The 18277-nt window shown below is 33.3% G+C and overlaps 3 protein-coding genes and 1 non-coding gene across 4 annotated transcripts; 3 read left to right on the forward strand and 1 right to left on the reverse strand.

Moving 5' to 3' along the window:
* The first annotated feature begins 3633 nt into the window (after window positions 1-3633).
* LOC132188480 (uncharacterized) lies at window positions 3634-6130 on the forward strand. The gene is made up of 6 exons (XM_088517389.1): window positions 3634-3949; window positions 4060-4610; window positions 4731-4923; window positions 5208-5272; window positions 5369-5579; window positions 5665-6130. Exons 1-6 carry the CDS (start codon window positions 3788-3790, stop codon window positions 5938-5940), a joined length of 1458 nt encoding a protein of 485 aa, XP_088373515.1. The 5' UTR covers window positions 3634-3787; the 3' UTR covers window positions 5941-6130.
* An 85-nt stretch (window positions 6131-6215) lies between these two features.
* LOC148584792 (RNase MRP) lies at window positions 6216-6487 on the forward strand. Its single transcript, XR_015912775.1, has one exon.
* Window positions 6488-6969: 482 nt separating this feature from the next.
* Window positions 6970-10591, forward strand: LOC132186578 (serine/threonine-protein kinase SRK2A-like). The gene is made up of 7 exons (XM_088517274.1): window positions 6970-6988; window positions 8359-8435; window positions 8600-8662; window positions 9174-9266; window positions 9353-9432; window positions 10110-10214; window positions 10299-10591. Exons 1-7 carry the CDS (start codon window positions 6970-6972, stop codon window positions 10303-10305), a joined length of 444 nt encoding a protein of 147 aa, XP_088373400.1. The 3' UTR covers window positions 10306-10591.
* Window positions 10592-11281: 690 nt separating this feature from the next.
* ADF11 (actin depolymerizing factor 11) lies at window positions 11282-12714 on the reverse strand. Its single transcript, XM_059601925.2, has 3 exons — window positions 12612-12714; window positions 12226-12491; window positions 11282-11625 (listed from the first exon to the last, which is right to left on the reverse strand). Exons 1-3 carry the CDS (start codon window positions 12612-12614, stop codon window positions 11475-11477), a joined length of 420 nt encoding a protein of 139 aa, XP_059457908.1. The 5' UTR covers window positions 12615-12714; the 3' UTR covers window positions 11282-11474.
* Window positions 12715-18277: the final 5563 nt, after the last annotated feature.

Below are 18277 nucleotides of genomic sequence, written 5' to 3' on the forward strand. Positions count from 1 at the left end.
ATATATAATTGAGTTCAAATCTAAGCGGTGGGCCAACCTATTTGTTATATATAATACAATGCAATATTATCAACAAAAAAAAAAAAAAAAACGTAGAAGAGGAGGAGGAGGACTGATGAGTAGCTGTCTAACCTCTATATAGTTCAAATCTAGCGGTGGGCCAACCTATTTGTTATATATAATACAATGCAATATTATCAACAAAAAAAAAAATAATAATAAAAAATAAAAAAATAAAAACGAAGAAGAGGAGGAGGAGGACTGATGAGTAGCTGTCTAACCTCTATATAGTTCAAATCTAGCGGTGGGCCAACCTATTTGTTATATATAATACAATGCAATATTATCAACAAAAAAAAAAATAATAATAAAAAATAAAAAAATAAAAACGAAGAAGAGGAGGAGGAGGACTGATGAGTAGCTGTCTAACCTCTATATAGTTCAAATCTAGCGGTGGGCCAACCTATCTGTTATACATAATACAATGCAATATTATCAACAAGAAAGGAAAAAAAAAGCGAAGAAGAGGAGGAGGAGGATTGATGAGTAGCTGTCCAACCTATTAATATGGTTGCAAGTGCCGGCCCAACCCTTAGGCGGGTTAGTTCACCGCCTAGGGCCCCCAATTTAATAAGGCATTTAATTAAAAATAAAAAATAAAAATCAATAAAAAAAATTGAAGCTGTCCATATTCCTTACTTAAGGCCCCCTAATCATAGTAAATAAATAATTTAAGAAAGGCCTCCAATTTAATAAGGCCTCAATTAATAAATCCTAATAAAAAAATTTCTATAAAAAAATTAAAAATTAAATACATATTTGCCGTCATTATATAGGAATAGGATCCTCTCCATTTCAAAATTCCTCCATTTCCTCCATTTAGTGTATTTTGAAGGGTAGTGTTGTCCAAAAGTTTTAATGATGATAGTGCAATAAATGCAATACCCTTTAAAATGCACTAAATGGAGGAAATTGAGAGATTTTGAAATGGAGAGGATCTTTTTCCCATTATATACGCTTTTATTAGGCCCCCTACTTAATTTAAAAAAACGCATTAATAACATTTGATTCTCCAACATTCCGAAATAAATAAGGCTTAAAAAATCGATAACAATAAACAAGGGAATCAAATCATAATCAAATAAGTTACACATGTCCAACCGCGAAAAAAAAATAAAATAAAATAAAATCTAGAAGATTGTGTTAAATGTTTAAAATCAAATGGAAAAAACAAATAAATAAATACTAAAAGATGGAAAGTTTCTAAAATGCATTAATATCACTTAATTCTTTTTTAAATGCATGTATCGTTTATATAATTTTATTGACAATACATGTTACAGTTGCTTCTGCAGAAATAAGTTTTTCAAAATTAAAATTGATAAAATCCTATCTAAGATCAACAATATTTTCACAATAAAGATTAAATGGATTAGCCATATTATCAATTGAAAATAAGATGTTAGAAAATCTTGAATATAAAAACTTAATTAATAATTTTGCATCCCAAAAAGCGAGAAGAATTATTTTTAAATAAAAATATTTAAATAAATATTATTTATTTAATATTTATATATTAAAAAAATAAAGCTCCACTTAAAAGTTTTGCCTAAAGCCTAAAAAAATATTAGGCTGGCCTTAGTCGCATTTCACTACTAGATACTACCAAGGTGTCAACTTCTCTAACATGGACAATCAATTAACTATGGTTCCCTTGCTACAGTGAAAAAGGACATTATGGGTAATTAATATGATGGTAGCACCATGAAGACTCTCTTCTCATCTATCAAAGTCAAAGTCAAGAAAATCCTTTCTTCATACACCCAAGGACTAGCTAGGTAACTACGTTACGTACTAATGAATATGGTGGAATAGGTCAATGATAGAATTAACAATTTTTCCAAATTTGAATGGTAGACAAGAAGAAGAAATAATATATATATATATATATATATATATATATATATATATATCACGTTGGGAACAAACAATATTTACGTGATTCAACATAAATCTTTATTTTCATAGGTGGCGATTTCCTATTTTTCGCTAACAAAATTTCAAAAACGTAAATAAAAAAAAAAATATAATTAAAATTAAAAAAGACATCAATTAATTGTGGACTACGTCTTATAAAGTGGAGGCCATTAGTTCAAATCTATCTCTTTTTTATTTTTTTGTGGACGTGTAAAAAATAAAAAAACATGAAAGAGACCCATGTCATATTATTGGACCGGAAAAATTGCATTTACTAAGAAAGTAACTTATAAATCATCATTTCAGGCAGCCTGAAGTATACTCAACGGCGGCTGTCTTAAAGAAGCATCGAAGGGACAACATATCTGGTGAAATAGTCCGTAGTGCATATTGGAACATGAGCTCCTAAAAATGAGGAGATCGAAATAAATATAAATATTATGTATTTTCTTTTTTCTTTCCATTTTGGGGTTATTAGGGATTTTGTTTTTCTCCCATATTTTTTATGGGGTTAGGGGGACTTTCTTTTCAATTTCTTGGAGATTTATTAATTTAGACCGCTGGGAAGGGGTCCAAAGCAGTGTTGGCTCAATTTTTAGAGTCTGTTTGCGATTACGTTTGAGGAGCCTAAAAGTGTGTTTAACACTCAAAAAGTTTGTTTAAAAAAAAAAAAAAAAAACTTTTTGGAAAAAAAGTTAAAAGTGCTTTTAAATGTTAAAAAGGTTACAAATGACAAAAACGCATTTTTGGCAAAAGCTTAAAAATGAAGCTTTTGCCAAAATCGTTTTTTGACTTAAAAGCTATAGTTTTCAAACGCAATCTCAAACAGACTCTTAGGCAAATTAGGCAATCGCCTAAGGCCCCAAATAACTATAATATAATTAAGTTTTATTTTATAAAAAAAAAATAATTAGAGCCTCAATTATGATAAAAACAATTAAATACAAATACAAACAATTACTATAAATATAAATACAAACAATTAAATTCTAAGATATTAAGACCTTAAAGGAAGGAGAAGGATCCTCTCTAGTTGAATTCGACTAGAGCGGAGCCGGTCCCTTCTAAATGAAGGGCAGAATTGTCAAATAAATTATAAAATGACAATTATGCCATTTTAGATGGAGGGACCGGTTTTTCTCCAATTAAATTGAATCCCTTTCCTTTAGGGAAAGGAAAAAGAAAAATGCATAGTCACATCAATTGTCCTCCTAAAGAAGTTACTAAACTCATAGTTTCATCTTAACTTAAAATCAATATATTGACTAAGTTCTTCATTAAATAATGTTTAGAACAAATTAAATTTTACATAAAATAAAATTATACGTAGCTTAACACAAAATATGACATACGTTGAAGTTAACTGCCGCCTAACAAAAATGAATTACGCAAGTCATTTGGAAACAAAATTAAGGGCAAAAGTAAGAAGAATGATTAAAAATTAAAATTATTTAATTAAATATTTAAATAAAAAAAAAAAAAAGGACCTACTTAAATTTAAGCCTCAAAATCTCGGGTTCAAGAAATTATAATTATTATTTTTTTAGTTTGTTGTACTCGAAGAATGGGACGTTTGATCACATTTAGAGGGGCCATGCCCACTGGGTATTTACCAAAACCACCTTGCACTTAATGCCCTCCCAGGAGTTTTGTCAACAAAGGTAGCCCAACCAAAGTCAGTCAAGCCACATCCATCTTTCAATACACAAGTCTGGCTCCTGACTGATTAATCCATTATCAGAAACTGAATGGGCAAACAAGCTTGAACGAAGAAGAAGGGAGAAGTTTCATGTTACTGTGAATAATATTTATGGGAAATTGGTTCGATTCAGTTCGTGGGCTTTGGTCAAAAGCAGCTCGACGGTGCAGCCAATATTTCTTAGAGACTCCGGGGAAGAGATGGGCCTCCGCCGCCCTTCTCGTCTTCTCCATCGTCCTCCTCACCAGCAGCTTCATCTATTGGACTGATGTTGTAAGTCTTTGAGTTTTTTGAATTTTAGATTGAAATATTGTCATGTTTTTTTTGATTCACCTTAATTCTGGGTATTTATATATTTATATAATTTTCCGATTATTTTTCAGCGTGCTATAACTGGAACTTTCTTCTTCAAGACGTCTACTTCCAGCAGCAGGACTCCTCCCAATAAGCCGCCGGTCAAACTCAAGTACCCACTCAAGTGCATCAACGAGGCCTTAACGTTAACGTGCCCAACCAACTACCCCGTGAAATATGAGAGCAAGGCGTCCACATGGGCTGTGGCGTGCCCAGAGTACTTCCGGTGGATCCGCGAAGATCTACGGCCGTGGAGGGACACGGGAATCACGAGGCAGATGGTGGAAAGAGGAAACAAATATGGAGATTTAAGGCTCGTGATCGTCAAGGGGAAGGCCTACGTTAAGATGTATAGGAAGGCTTTTCAAACAAGAGACGTGTTTACAGTATGGGGGATTTTGCAGCTTCTGAGGCTGTACCCTGGGAAAGTACCGGACCTGGAGCTCTTGTTTGCGTGCGGTGACAGGCCTGTGGTAAAAAAACGTGACTACCATGCTACGTACGCGCCGCCGGTGTTTCATTATTGCGTAGACGATGAATCACTGGACATTCCCTTCCCTGATTGGTCCTTCTGGGGTTGGTAAAGCCTCTTTCATTTTATATATATACTTTGTGTGTAAAAATAAAAACACCCGTTAATAAAAAAAATAAAACATGTAAAAAGGTTAATATATATTTTATTTTATTTTTAATGTGGAAGGGGTGAGATAAATATAAGGCCATGGGGTACGATGTTGTGGGGTCTAAGGGAAGCGAACAAGAGGATAAGGTGGAAGGATAGAAAACCCTATGCTTTCTGGAAAGGGAACCCATCTACCTCCGGGAGAAGAGCTGACCTTATGAAATGCAATGTCTCCGACAAACACGATTGGAATGCTCGGGTATATGCGCAGGTAAAATTTCTCTCATCATGTCGGTACTTTCATCAGCTGGGAACCGGATCCTTTGAACAGAGAGAGGCTCCATTATATTCTTTTAAAAAGAAGAAAGACGACAAACTTGTCATACAATATTTTTATCTAAGTGGTATTAGCATATTTGTGTTACAGTTCTTTAATTAGCTTTTCTTTCTTCAAGATCAATGAAATCTTCTAGAGAGTGCTAGCTAGGTAGAAGTTTAATTAGAGAGAGAAATTTGGAGAATTAATGTAATTTTTAACTCTTTCTTTGAATTTAGGATTGGCGAAAAGAAACTGAACAAGGATTCAAGCAGTCACATCTAGAAGATCAATGCACCCACAGGTATACATTATCTACATTTTTTTTTTTATAATAATTTTCTTCAATAAATGTTTTTATTGATGAAATTTTCTGTTTTGTTTGAGTAATATTTGGAAGGTATAAAATATTCATAGAAGGAGTAGCATGGTCAGTGAGTGATAAGTACATTTTGGGTTGTGATTCCATGACATTGCTAGTGAAGCCCAAGTATTTTGACTTCTTCACAAGAAGCTTGGTGGCAAAGCAACACTACTGGCCCATCAGCCCCTCAAATCTGTGCAGAGATATTAAGTTTGCCGTCGATTGGGGCAATAATAACACTGATAAGGTAAACCCGACACGCGAATACAAATGGTCACCTATAATGTAGGTTGCTTGATAAAGATGTTTTAAGTTTGTTTGTTGACGTGCAGGCACAAGCAATTGGAAAAGCGGCAAGCAAATTCATTCAAGAGGATTTGAAGATGGAGTTTGTGTACGATTACACTTATCACTTGTTAAGAGAATACGCAAAGCTGATGAGATTTACACCAACAATTCCTCCAGGAGCGGTGGAGGTTTGTTCAGAGACAATGGCATGTCCTCAGAATGGTCCATGGAGGCAGTTCATGATGGAATCCATGGTGATGTCCCCCAAGGATACACTCCCATGTACAATGCCCTCCTCCACCTCCTCCTCCTCTCCATGATGTTTACAGCTCTTGCTAGAAACTACTATAAAAAGAAAAGGTAGTATAGTGGAGATAGTTGACACACAATAATTAATTATAAGTGCCAACGCACGAAAACACATCTAATAATGTTACTTGAAGACCCGAAAAAAGATATATTTGCTGATTTTGGTTTGAATAAAGAATTCCAGATGATATTTACGATCGAGCCCAAAAGTTGTTCCGTCCCACATCGATTCTACAAGTATTTTTTTGTCGCTTTATATACAACAACCTACTATACTATCGTAACATCACCACGAGACGAGAGGTGGTTAGGTCTTGTATTTTCGCCTTTGAAAGACCAGACTTAGGAAAGTCCCCGGGCCCATTCCCTCTGCCAGCGATGCAGGCTCGGAAACGAGTAATTCTTCGGTTTCGGAAGGTTCCTTCGCGCCTTGTTGCGAGGGGCTGAGACACGTGTGGAGCCCTAGCGGACTTCCGCCGAAGAAGTCTTGGCCGTTGTCACACAGTTATCCACTTGGTCCGCCTGGACTAACTGAACGGTGCTTACTCTCTCGTGGTCACCTTTTTTGTCTTTGTGGTTTGGCCTTTTTAGTAAGCTCTTTTTTGTCTTTCTCGCTTGAGCTTTTTTGGCCTTTGTCTTTTTTGTCTTTGTCTTTGTGGTTTGGGCTTTTTAGTAAGCTCGTTTTTTTTTTTTTTGTCTTTGTCGTTTGGGCTTTTTAGTAAGGGTTAAATATTATTTCTGTTATTTACATCAAAATCAAATAGTTATTTAAGTTTTTAAAAATATCGCAAATAGTATTTATGGTAAGTCAATAAATCTATTTGGTACCTTTGTCAAGATTTTATTAAATTTTTTAACGGAATGCCACATCAGCCTTACACGTGGGTGCCACGTGGCATGGTACCTGAGTTTTGGGTGCCATGTCATATTTTATTTAAAACAAAAACAAAAAATATATATATATGTTTTTTTTTTTGGATTTTTTCTTAAAAATAAAATATGTTTTTTTGTTTTTATTTTTAAATAAAATAAAATATGACATGACACTCAAAAACTCAGGTACTATGCCATGTGGCACCCACGTGTAAGGGTGATGTGACATTTCGTTAAAAAACTTAAACAAAATCTTGACAGAGGTACCAAGTGCGTTTATTGGCTTACCGTAGATACCATTTGCGATATTTTTGAAAACTAATGTGGCTATTTGATTTTGGTGCAAACCACAAGTACTGGAATAGTATTTAACCCTTTTAGTAATTTGATGTAAACAAGTTTTTGAAAAAAGTTCTTTCGCTATATAGAAGAATACTTGATGTTACAAATTGTTTTGCTTAACCCGAATACACAATCTCGTAATTTCGGTAAACGACACGTTCACCATCTCGATCGACCGACTGGCATTTATCATGATCTTTCATACTTCAATTTTCAATGATTCTTCAACCACAATTCAATCTCAATTCAACCCTAAACCTATTTATTACAATACCTGAGTTTTTAGTTAACCAAGAAAAATAATTTTTACAATGTGCAAAGTGGTTTATGTTTTTCATCTGCATAAGCATTTTCTACCGCTTTTTCATACCCTTGGATAGGCAATTGTGAGAGATGTCTACTTGCCCGAACACCTTTTTGGACAAATGAGCCTCATGAAAATATTCTCATAATTGTTTGTCTATATTACAAGCATTTTATATCATCACACTCTTAAAAGCCTTCTATTGTCACTCTCGTGACTCCTTATATCTTTACTTAAAGATATATAAAAAGTGGGAATGCAAGCCAAACAGTGATTTTTCTTTTGTACTTTAAATTTATTATTTTTTCCTTACTCTTTGTTCATCATGATTTACTTAGATAATGTTATTTTTGTCTTTTGACATTTCTTTAGATTGCGAAACTACTAATTTTCCCTTCTTGAATCTAATGAATTTAAAAAGTTGTATGGATATGTTTGTCTTTTATATTTAAATTACCATTTTGCCCGCTGAGTATGTAAAGAGTCAAACTTTTTGATAGAAATTTTTGGTCTTTTTATGAAAGAAGCTTCAGAAGGAATGGGCGAGATTAAGAAGAAATGGGCAAGAAAGAAAATCATTTTTGTTTTTTTTTCCAGTTGCTACAAAGAAGCGTACAGAAGTCAAAAATAAAATCTACCTAAACTAATTTTGTATTCAGTGAAGGTGGAGAAATGAGTATAAAAAAAAATCTACCTAAACCGATTTTGATTCAGAGAAGAAATGGAGGAGAAAAGGCGGAGCTTTTTTTTTTTTTTTTTTTTTTTTGATTTCTTGTCTACTTCTTCTTGCTACAGAGAAAGAGTACAAGAGTAAAAAAAAATCTGACCAAAAATCCAAATGCAGGATACTTACCCCATCACCCAACTGGCTAGATTTTGCTCCCAAAAATATTGTGCATTATGTCTTAAGAGAAACGAGACAAGTTGGGTTCTCTTTTCGTGGGTTGCTCCTTGTTGTTGCGCCGTTGGTCATTGTTGTTTTCTCAGGTAAGCATCTAACCTTATCTCATTGAATACTGATGTCAGAAAGTTGTTTGCAAACCAAAACTGTTTTAACTACAACGCCTAAAACAGACACAATTTGGTTGAAAATGTTATTGGTTAAATCCCAATCTTTGTTTCTTTTCTATTTAATCCCAACCGTCATGGAGTACGCGGCGGGTGGAGAGCTATTTGAGAGAATTTGTGCTGCCGGAAGGTTTAGTGAAGATGAGGTTTGTTTGTTGTTCTTGACTTATAGTGAACTCCACTTTCACAAATTTTTGGTTCCTTACTTATGGGATTTATACTTTCATTTCTGTTTGATGAGAATATTTTGGAAAAGACCTGAAGAGTATTTATTTTTTTATTTTTTGGATCTCATAGTATGTGTGATCTAAAAGGATGATTTTACTTATGAAACAAATTTAGCAATATAAGAGAAAAATGAATACAAAGATCTGAATTACATATGTTTTTTCCCCTTGATTTTTTAGGAAGCCAAACAGATTATAAAATATTATAAATTTTGTTCATGTATTTTTCTTTGCTACTTTTCAGGCCATATATTTTTTTCCAGCAGCTTATCTCAGGAGTGTGCTACTGTCATTCTATGATAAAAGATATCAAAAGATTTTTTTGTTTTTTCAATTCTAGGAATATATTATGTATATAGATGTCCTAATATGTAGTTTGCCTTATTTCTCTACATGAGTTTGACTTTTCCCTTTAATTCCTTATTTGAAGCAAATATGCCACAGAGATTTGAAGCTGGAGAATACCTTGTTGGATGGAAGCCCTACTCCACGTCTCAAAATATGTGATTTTGGTTATTCAAAGGTTTAATGACAGATTAAGCTTAGTGTGGGAAATTTTCTCCGATATATATCTGAATTTTTATCCTCTGATTAGCTTTATTTGTGTAGTCCTCTCTGCTGCATTCAAGACCCAAATCAACTGTTGGAACTCCAACATATATTGCACCCGAGGTTCTTTCTCGAAGAGAGTATGATGGGAAGGTCATTTAGATTAGTTATGTTGTTAAACCTTTGCAGTGTATTACTTTCTTTACACAATTCATTTCTCTGCAGTACTAAGTCTGATTTGGATTTACTTTGTAACTAGACCATTTGTGTTTTGTAATTATTCTTAAAGACACCTGAGACTGTATGTCAATTGGTTGTGATGAGTTGAAAATTTTTCTAATTAATCTTCAAAGATTTTTATGTTTTAGCTAAAGTGGTGTTGCAAGTACTGGGATTTAACCTTTCACTAGATGAGTTGAAATCTAAAAGAACCCCATCCCCCCCCTCCGTGTTATTGTCTTGTACTTGTAGTATTTGTTTTACTGGTGTCATATGTGATCCTTTGTTATGTTTTGCCCATGAAGTCAATATAGCAAAAGCATATTTTAATTTTTTTAGAGGAAAATACCCAAATTAATCATTATATTATGAATAAAAACTATCCTTATGTAGTAGAATATTTGCTTTAGTGACTACAAAGCCCATTCATGTATGAGACATTCAGAAGGCAAGTAGTTGAACACTTCTCTGGCTTGGGAAGAATAAGAAAAATGTCAAACTATGTTCCACCCTCTTGTTCCACCTACTTCTTTTTTGTGCAATATGAATGTCATTTGCTTTGCAGGTTACCATTTAAGTTTGTTTTGTGTTTGTTCAGTTGGTGGATGTGTAGTCATGTGGAGTGGCTCTTTATGTTATGCTGGTGGGAGCATACCCATTTGAAGATCCATAGGATCCGAAGAATTTCAGGAAAACCATCAATGTAATTTACCTCCATTTTGGCCATCCTTGAAATTATTAGGTTTCTTATTTTAACAATTTAATAGCTTTATCATTTCTTATGCAGCAAATAATGGCTGTGCAATACAAGATTCAAGACTACATTCACATATCTCAATATTGTAAACATCTCCTTTCTCGCATTTTTGTTGCAAATCCTCTAAAGGTATGTACATGGCCAGGTTAATAATCTTTGTTAAGAATTTTCGATCAACGTGATGTTTTTAAAACTATTGTTGGTATCAACCAATGGCACATAAGGAAGACAAGCAAATACATTTTTACTCTTTTATGTGATGTAATTTGTCTTCCAATATTAGTAAGTAAAAAACAATAACATATGCTCTCTTTTGTGGTACAATATGTGTGTGCCATTTGAATTAACTTATATCTTTTCTTGAATCTTATATTTACTAACTTTTATTATACTTCTTTAATGTTATGTTATCCATTTAGTTGTGAAAAAAAAAAAAAAAAAATTAAAAATTATGTATGTACTTGCGCATGAATCTAGACATTAACTGCTATAAACACTTTTTATACACGGTTTTGAATTTAAATTTTTAATATTAAGTAACACTGGATCTATAGTATAGAGAACCAAGCACGTGCATTGCACGTGGCCACGTGCCATCTCCACTAGTTATATAATATATATATAAAAAAAAAAAAATATTTGACAATTTTTTATTTGCAATAAATGGTGGACTATTTTCGGAGCCTACGTTAAGTGAGTTAAAATGCAAGGGTAATTTTTTTTTTTTTTGTACTTTTTAATGTCATTTGAAATTCTCTATTTAAACGAAATCAACAAGTATCTTTTTTCGGGTCTTTCGCACTTAAACTAACCTCAAGAAGTTTCGGCAAAGAGACCAAGTCCAAGGCATGCCTTGGCTTGTTCCCAAAAATCACGTTACATAAATTCCTATTAATTAATTAGTAAAATGAGGTCTCTCTCTCTCTCTCTCTCTCTCTATATATATATATATATGGAAAAGAAAACCAGAAAAAATGAATAAAAATTATGTTTTAATTTTGAGCCCGCCCTCATGGGTACGAGAATTATATTGGAATACAAGAAAATCCAACATGCGACAAATTAAACTCCAGCATGTATTACAAGAAATCCCATTAAACGTTAAGATTTAAATCCAAACAAAGATTAAGTAAAGCAAAAGAAAAAAATTAAACAAAAAAAAAAACCCCCCGCAAAGAGGAACAGATTGATTTGTATAATAGGGAATTAGAGAGCTCGGCCTTTAATGATATCCAAGCTCATCTCGCTGGGATCGGTTGCCTGCAACTCAACTTGAACGCCGTCTAATTCTCTCCTGAATCTGTCCTTGGAGCTTGCATAAAGCATCTTACTCCTTACCCTCGACGTGTCAGGTGACCTACTCCACAATGTGACCACAAGAATACACATAACCAATCAAACCCAAATCATTGTCACATCCCTATTGACAGTGCTATATATTGATAGGGGTTCTTACCAGTTTTGCTGTTAAAGTTGCTAACAATATACATATAGCAAATTAAATGTTTAAGAGCTTCTACGATACCTACCTGCTCGATCAATTAAGTTTCGGGCAGCCCGCTTATTTGTTCGGGCAATCATATGAGTCATATAAGGGTTCTCTCACATTTATTGTTTGATTGCTAGCAATCCAAACAACAAATTGTTAAAAATTTGAATCTTATATATATATATATATATATATATATATATATATATATAATATCCCATTTGCGTCTCGTGAGATAGAGTTCTCATGCATTCTTATATAAGATCAACGTACGCTTTGATTTGTGTCTTGTGCTTGTGCACACCAAACTTAAGCTATAATTGTTATTCATTCTTAATTACAAATGTGACAAGCCTTGCTTCAAGATCAATAAAAATTGCAGTGACTATGGCTATCATATGAGCATGTTGATTGTGAAAACTATGATTGATAATACTGTGAAAGATGTCATGAACGTGTAAGACTTACCATGCAATGAAGAAAATTTTGCTTTTCTGGACATTCTCATTGGTTGTGAAATCAAAATCGAAGACGGCATAACGGCACTCGTCGGCCGGCATGGAGGCAGTGAAATCATCATAGGTTTCATCAGGACTCCCAACCGTTTCCACGACCACCTGTTGGATCTTCTCCTCAATCTTAAACACAATGAACCGATGGTTCCTCTTTGCTTTTAGCTCCAAGAACTTGAGCTTGCATTCATCATGCACAGCCATTCCAGACGACGAATTCGCCTACAAAAAAGACAATAAATTCAATCATTTCTACGATCCTAATTAATTAACAATGCTAAAAACCTCCACCAATTACAAACTATATGGTGATGAACATGATCATTAGGTTCTAGAGGTTACCATGATATCCTCTAAGGAGAGATTTGGGAAAATGAGAGAGAGCTGAGTGATCTGAAACAAAGAGAAAAGAGACAAAGGAGAGGCCTGGATTTGATAGAAGAGAGGTGGGGGGTGGGGGTTGAGAGATTTTTGTGGGAGAAACCAAGAGTTGTTATTTCTATAAGGCTTTTAATTTCTTAATTGGGCTGATCAATTCCACAACAAACTTTCGTGCTGCCACGTTGTCTACATCTTGTTTTGCCCATTTTTGGTCGTGTTTTACAGATTTAATTTTATTGGCATTTTGACCATGTACTTCCCCACCCCTTTTTAAGATTCCTCAAACCTTGGTTTCCCATTTACTTCGCTATTCAGTTACACTTACAACTAGGGATTGCTGTTAAAAACCACTTCGGATTCACCAGAAACCTTCATATGTATTTATTTATTTTAATTTGGTTTTGCAAATATCAATTTAATATACTGGAATTGAAAGAAACGTTTTTTTAATTTCCACACTAATTAAAGGGTTAATAATGTATATATATGACTTTTTCATATGCAATTATTGCATGAAAAGGAACTTTAGGGGTAATAGCGATAATGAGTCAGCTTCCATCTTAACCTGCCATTCTGGATTAATTATATTATGTTAATTAATAAGAACACTTGGCATGAATAATATGATTGCGTCATTCATATAGATTAGTTCAATTGACAGGATTAAGATCGTCGATCATGATTTTGTGTTTGTACTGGGACCTTTCTAATCCCCCAGCTAATTGATTGACAAAAATAAATGGATTAAATATTGTCTTAGTCGTCGCCACCATTTCCAACCTTTCGCTTCCACTGTATTAATTCTATAATTACCTTGTTTTCCCTTTATTAATATTTTAGGGTTTAGTTTATGTAATATTGTTTATAAGTAATTTTAAATACTCATTTTCTAGATGTGACAGTCTCATCAGCTATTGTTGTGAACACATTTACAGAGTACGGATCATAGTCGTATTATGTGGGTGTGAGCACGAATTACCTTTCCGTGAGCCGGAAGCCTCGAAGAGTTATGATAAATGGTTAGAAATTAAAGGTCTCTAACCTTGGAACCCAAGGGACAGTGATGTTCCACCCAACATCCCCAAATATGGCCAATCTTTGACAGGGACTCTGCAACTCTAAATACATTCCATTTATCCTAAAAATAAAAAGTAAACACATCTAATTAGGCTCCCATCATTTTTTTTCTTCTTCTTCATAAGACAAAAATGGTTCTAATTATAAGCCTTTTCCAATGTCAAACATGTTTAAGAAAAACTGTATTATTTTCTTGGTGACTGAATTTTTCAGGAAATTGGTGAAAGGAAAATTTGTTTGTGGAAAGTTGAAATCGTTCTGCTTTTGAGCCACCAGATTTTGCTGCCAGCCTACCAGTCAACCTAAACATAAAATAGCCAAACTCTGATTGGGAAGCCGTGTGGGCCAAGATTCCAATAACAGATAAATATATATATTATATATGTTTTCAATTCTTTTTGTTAAGAACAGTGGGCATAGAGAAGTACTCACGTACGTGTTGGATTAAAGTATTGAATAAATTAGGTTATGTTGGGAAACACGTTGTCGTTTCTGAAAGAATTTTCCGGGCAATCGGATATACGTGTGGGGGTGTCTCACTGTATGAGAAGAAGCGTGTGTGAGTTGAAGTACAAATCGGGCATGCTCTTAATTAGTATTTTTGTTGGCTTAATTCAATTTTAAAATATAAAGATTATTATTCATGGGCTTAAACACTAATATGAATGCTTATAATTCAATCTCCACCGTTCACAATGAGTATTCACGTATCATGAACATCGCTACAAAGTTTTAGCTCAATCGGACTACAAACGCTCATCAATCGGAACTGTTGATCAAGGCCGGACAACATTTTTAAAATGCAATTTTCCCCCTTTGCAATGGGTGTACAAACAGCCTAGCAGCCTGTCCGGACAACAAGCTCCCATGTCCAGACAGCCCGTAAATTTTACGTCCAAAACGTGTTTTTAAATGGGCCTAGGTCTAGGATTGTGTAGATGTTATAAATTCATCTTTATAGAAGAGAGATGTACGAATTTTAGAACCCTATAATTCGTGAGATACTGTGCTTAAGTGATCAATTGTTGTGAGCCTTATTATTCATCGTAGAGGATTTGTATTAGTTTTATTGGGCTTAATTGAAGTCTATCAAAAGGGTTCAATAAAGAAAAATCATGTTGAAGAAGATTGTGAGCGCGGAGACAAGTTGGAGGCTTGTCGATCTTTCAGAATCAAGGTCTTACATCGGTTTGTAAGTGTTCCTAGTGTCTGTAATCTCTGGATAATCTTTTGATAGTAATTTTCTGGGGTTGGCTGCCCCGGAGAGGTTTTACTTTTATAACATTTTTTAAAATGTTTCATCTTTGTCACTAAAATTCTTTATGTTCGATTTTACTTATTTTAGTAATTGTTTACTTGTTGATAAATATCTGTTAATTTCACATAAACTGTAATAATTATCCGTTAAGCGTTTTTCACCCATGACTCGAGTCTCCAACGTTAACATTTGTTTTTCAATTTTGCTTTTCCGACTACTTTGGCTCTTGCGTTTTGCATGCAAGGGATAATACGACGTGTTAGTAATGAGTTCCACCTCATCATTATTATTATTTTCACATGTTCATATAAATAAAGAAAAAAGAAAAAGAGAATTCAAAATTAGTGATTTTCCTTTCAAAATATATTAAGTAAAATACAAAATAATTGTTTGTTAATATATTACATGGTAAATATATCTAAAGTCGTTAGATCAACGCACCAAAATTAAAAACTTCTTAAGTGTTTTTTTTTTTTGGAAATTAACTATCTGGGTCAATCGAAACTACAATAAACTTCCTACCATCAAAATTTTTTAACAGCCGTTAGAGCAACTTAAAATTTTTCGTTTTACGTGATTAAAATATTATTTTTTTATTAATTTAATTTAAAAAATTAAAAAAAAAAATTGAAGGGTGGCCGGGGGTGCCACACCCCCCCCCCCCCCCCGGCCCCCCAACGCCTATGGGGTGGCCGTAAGCCACCCCAGACCACCCCTCCACCCATGGGGTGGCTCTCGAAAAAAAAAAAGGGAGCTCGCAGGTGTTGATACAGAGAGTGACGGAGAAAAGAATGTAAAATTATTTAGGGGGGGAAATTCACTTTACCACCATAAAATTTCAAGAGTTTTTCAATTCGAACCACAATGTTTAAAAATTGGCAATATACCCCTTAATGTTTCAAAAAATTTCAATTCAGACCCTCCGTTACTAATTTTCGTCTAATTGAACGGAAATCATTCCACGTGCGTCTCGTGTGGGATTTTGATGCCCTCTATTCTAATTTTATCCTCATTAAAACCTATGAAATTACCTAACTACCCTCATTAAAATCTATGAAATTGAGTGTAATTACACAATTTTATAAGTTTTAATGGGGGCAAAATGAGAATAAAGGGCATCAAAATTCTACACAAGACGCACGTGAGATGATTTCTGCCTAATTAGACGAAAATTATTAATGGAAGGTCTGAATTAAAAAATTTTAAAATATTAAATGGTACATTATCAATTTTTAAACATTAGAGTTCAAATTAAAAAATTCTTAAAATTTATGGGGTATAATGAATTTTACCCAATTATTTAACACCTGAAAAAGAGAAAAGGGTTGTGGAAGTTGGTCACGTGAAAAAATGAGTGGAGAAAAGAACGACAAACGGGAATATATCCAACAAAATATGCTTCCCTAGTTGTCCGGGTCCTATCGTGTCTTGTCATTCCAACTCAAACTGGATGGGTAAATCGCTCAATATTACTAACCCTCTTATCCATATGGAGAAATGTTACACGTAATTAAGAGTTCATACCTTTGAAGATGCAGTAAAAATTATTATTTAATAATAATTAATTTAAAATTTAATGGTGATTTCCATTTTTACGTAAGAGAGTTTTCCCTTAAGAGGGCAAGGTTTTTATGATAGTTTTTTTTTTTTTCTAAGCCAAAATAAATAAAAGCATTATCATATAATTCAAATTGAAAAACACCCATCACAGTCAAAATGCAAAAAGCACTCTCTATAATTTTTTCATTAAATTATGTTAATGTACCAATCAAAGAGTTTTATGTATACAAATTATGCCTGATTTCGTAAAAGGGATTTTATGATAGGTTAAAAAAAACCCTAAAGATTATTTAATAAAGACTGAAATTTTAAACCTTGATAGTGGGGGGCTTTTAATGTTGTGCGTGGTACCCTACCCTACGGCCCTACCCATGTGTGGACTGAAAAGGTGTTCCTGAGTCCTGACCTACCCAAATTTTCTATGCGTTTGGGGAATCTTTGAAAAAGTAGTATACAACGCCAGATGGAGATAAGTATTAACATAAAGAAAAAATGGCTTTTCTGAATTTCTATCCTATTTAAGCTGCTAAATTAATATCGTATTTACATATTAATTAAATATTTTTTATTATTTTTTATTTAAAATTTATTCTTCTCGCCTTTTAAGGTGTAAAATCAGTAATTAAAATTTTGTATTCATGTTTTTTTATTGTTTTTTGTTTTTTTATTTTTATTTAAAATGGCCTCTAACCATATTTTTTTTAACCTTTAGCAATTTCTTATAGATGTCGCCTAATCAAGGAGTCAACTATTCTCAAAGGATAATTTAATCAACTGAAAATTACGGTTCATGAAGTGCATACTACTAACTCAAATCTTCTTCTTTCTTCTTTTTTACTTCCTTTATGCGAATATGTAAAATACAAAAATAAAGGAGTCAACCTTAAAATTTGTGTTTAATTTTAAAATTAAAAGATGAGAAATTATACTCAGCATTTGTCAAGTGTCCCATCTCCCGGCATTCTTGTTTACATGGCACACCCATATCCACTTGTATTATTATTATTTTTTTAATAAAAAAAGAAAAAAGAAAAAACAAAGAGAATGATAATAGATAGACAATGGAGTATCAAAAGCGCATTTTAGTCATTTTTAGGTTTTTTTGACATTTTAAAGCGTTTTTAATTTTTTTTTACCAATGGAGTATTTTTTTCTTCAAATAAGTTTTTTGAGTGTTAAAAGCACTTTTAAACTCCTGAAACACAATCCCAAACAGACTCTTAATAATAAATGCTATTTAACATTCTCCTTACATTCTAATCTCAACTGATATAAGTTATAGCATGTTCAATTAATCCTTAATTTTTCTTTTTAAATTAATATTAATTTTTAAGGGTGAATTAAACATGTTATATCAAGAGGTAGCTCAATTGGCTGAGACCATGCTTAATGAAGTGGAGGTCACTAGTTCTAATTTTCCTCCCCCTCTTGTGCGGACATGTAAAAAAAAAAAAAAAAAAATCAACCGAAAATGCCAAATAGCATAATTTGATCTCTAATATTGACACTTAAAATCCAACATTTATTCACTTTCCATAGAATACAAGATAGTTTATTAATCTCAGCAGTTTTTACACATCATTAAACTGAACAACCTTTGTTGGCTACCGAGTTGACTGTTATGAGTGTGACATTATGTGATTGGAGTTATGCAGCTTCCCAAACGTACATATTTACTTAATAATCAGACATTAGAGAGCCACTTAATACGTTTACTCTCAACACTTAATTA

This window comes from Corylus avellana, chromosome 6, assembly GCF_965113065.1.
Source record: "Corylus avellana chromosome 6, dhCorAvel1.hap1.2, whole genome shotgun sequence".
Classification (NCBI taxonomy): Eukaryota; Viridiplantae; Streptophyta; class Magnoliopsida; order Fagales; family Betulaceae; genus Corylus; species Corylus avellana.

What these genes read in the sequence shown, in the direction of transcription:
- LOC132188480 (XM_088517389.1), top strand. Translation starts at nt 3,788, where the DNA reads ATGGGAAATTGGTTCGATTCAGTTCGTGGGCTTTGGTCAAAAGCAGCT. An exon ending in ATGCTCGGGTATATGCGCAG is followed by an intron (nt 4,924 to 5,207) that starts GTAAAATTTCTC and finishes CTTTGAATTTAG; the next exon opens with GATTGGCGAAAAGAAACTGA. An exon ending in GCAATAATAACACTGATAAG is followed by an intron (nt 5,580 to 5,664) that starts GTAAACCCGACA and finishes GTTGACGTGCAG; the next exon opens with GCACAAGCAATTGGAAAAGC.
- LOC132186578 (XM_088517274.1), top strand. An exon ending in GGTCATTGTTGTTTTCTCAG is followed by an intron (nt 8,436 to 8,599) that starts GTAAGCATCTAA and finishes ACCGTCATGGAG; the next exon opens with TACGCGGCGGGTGGAGAGCT. An exon ending in GAGGTTCTTTCTCGAAGAGA is followed by an intron (nt 9,433 to 10,109) that starts GTATGATGGGAA and finishes GTGTTTGTTCAG; the next exon opens with TTGGTGGATGTGTAGTCATG.
- ADF11 (XM_059601925.2), bottom strand. An exon ending in AAAATTTTCTTCATTGCATG is followed by an intron (nt 11,626 to 12,225) that starts GTAAGTCTTACA and finishes ATTGTGGAGTAG; the next exon opens with GTCACCTGACACGTCGAGGG.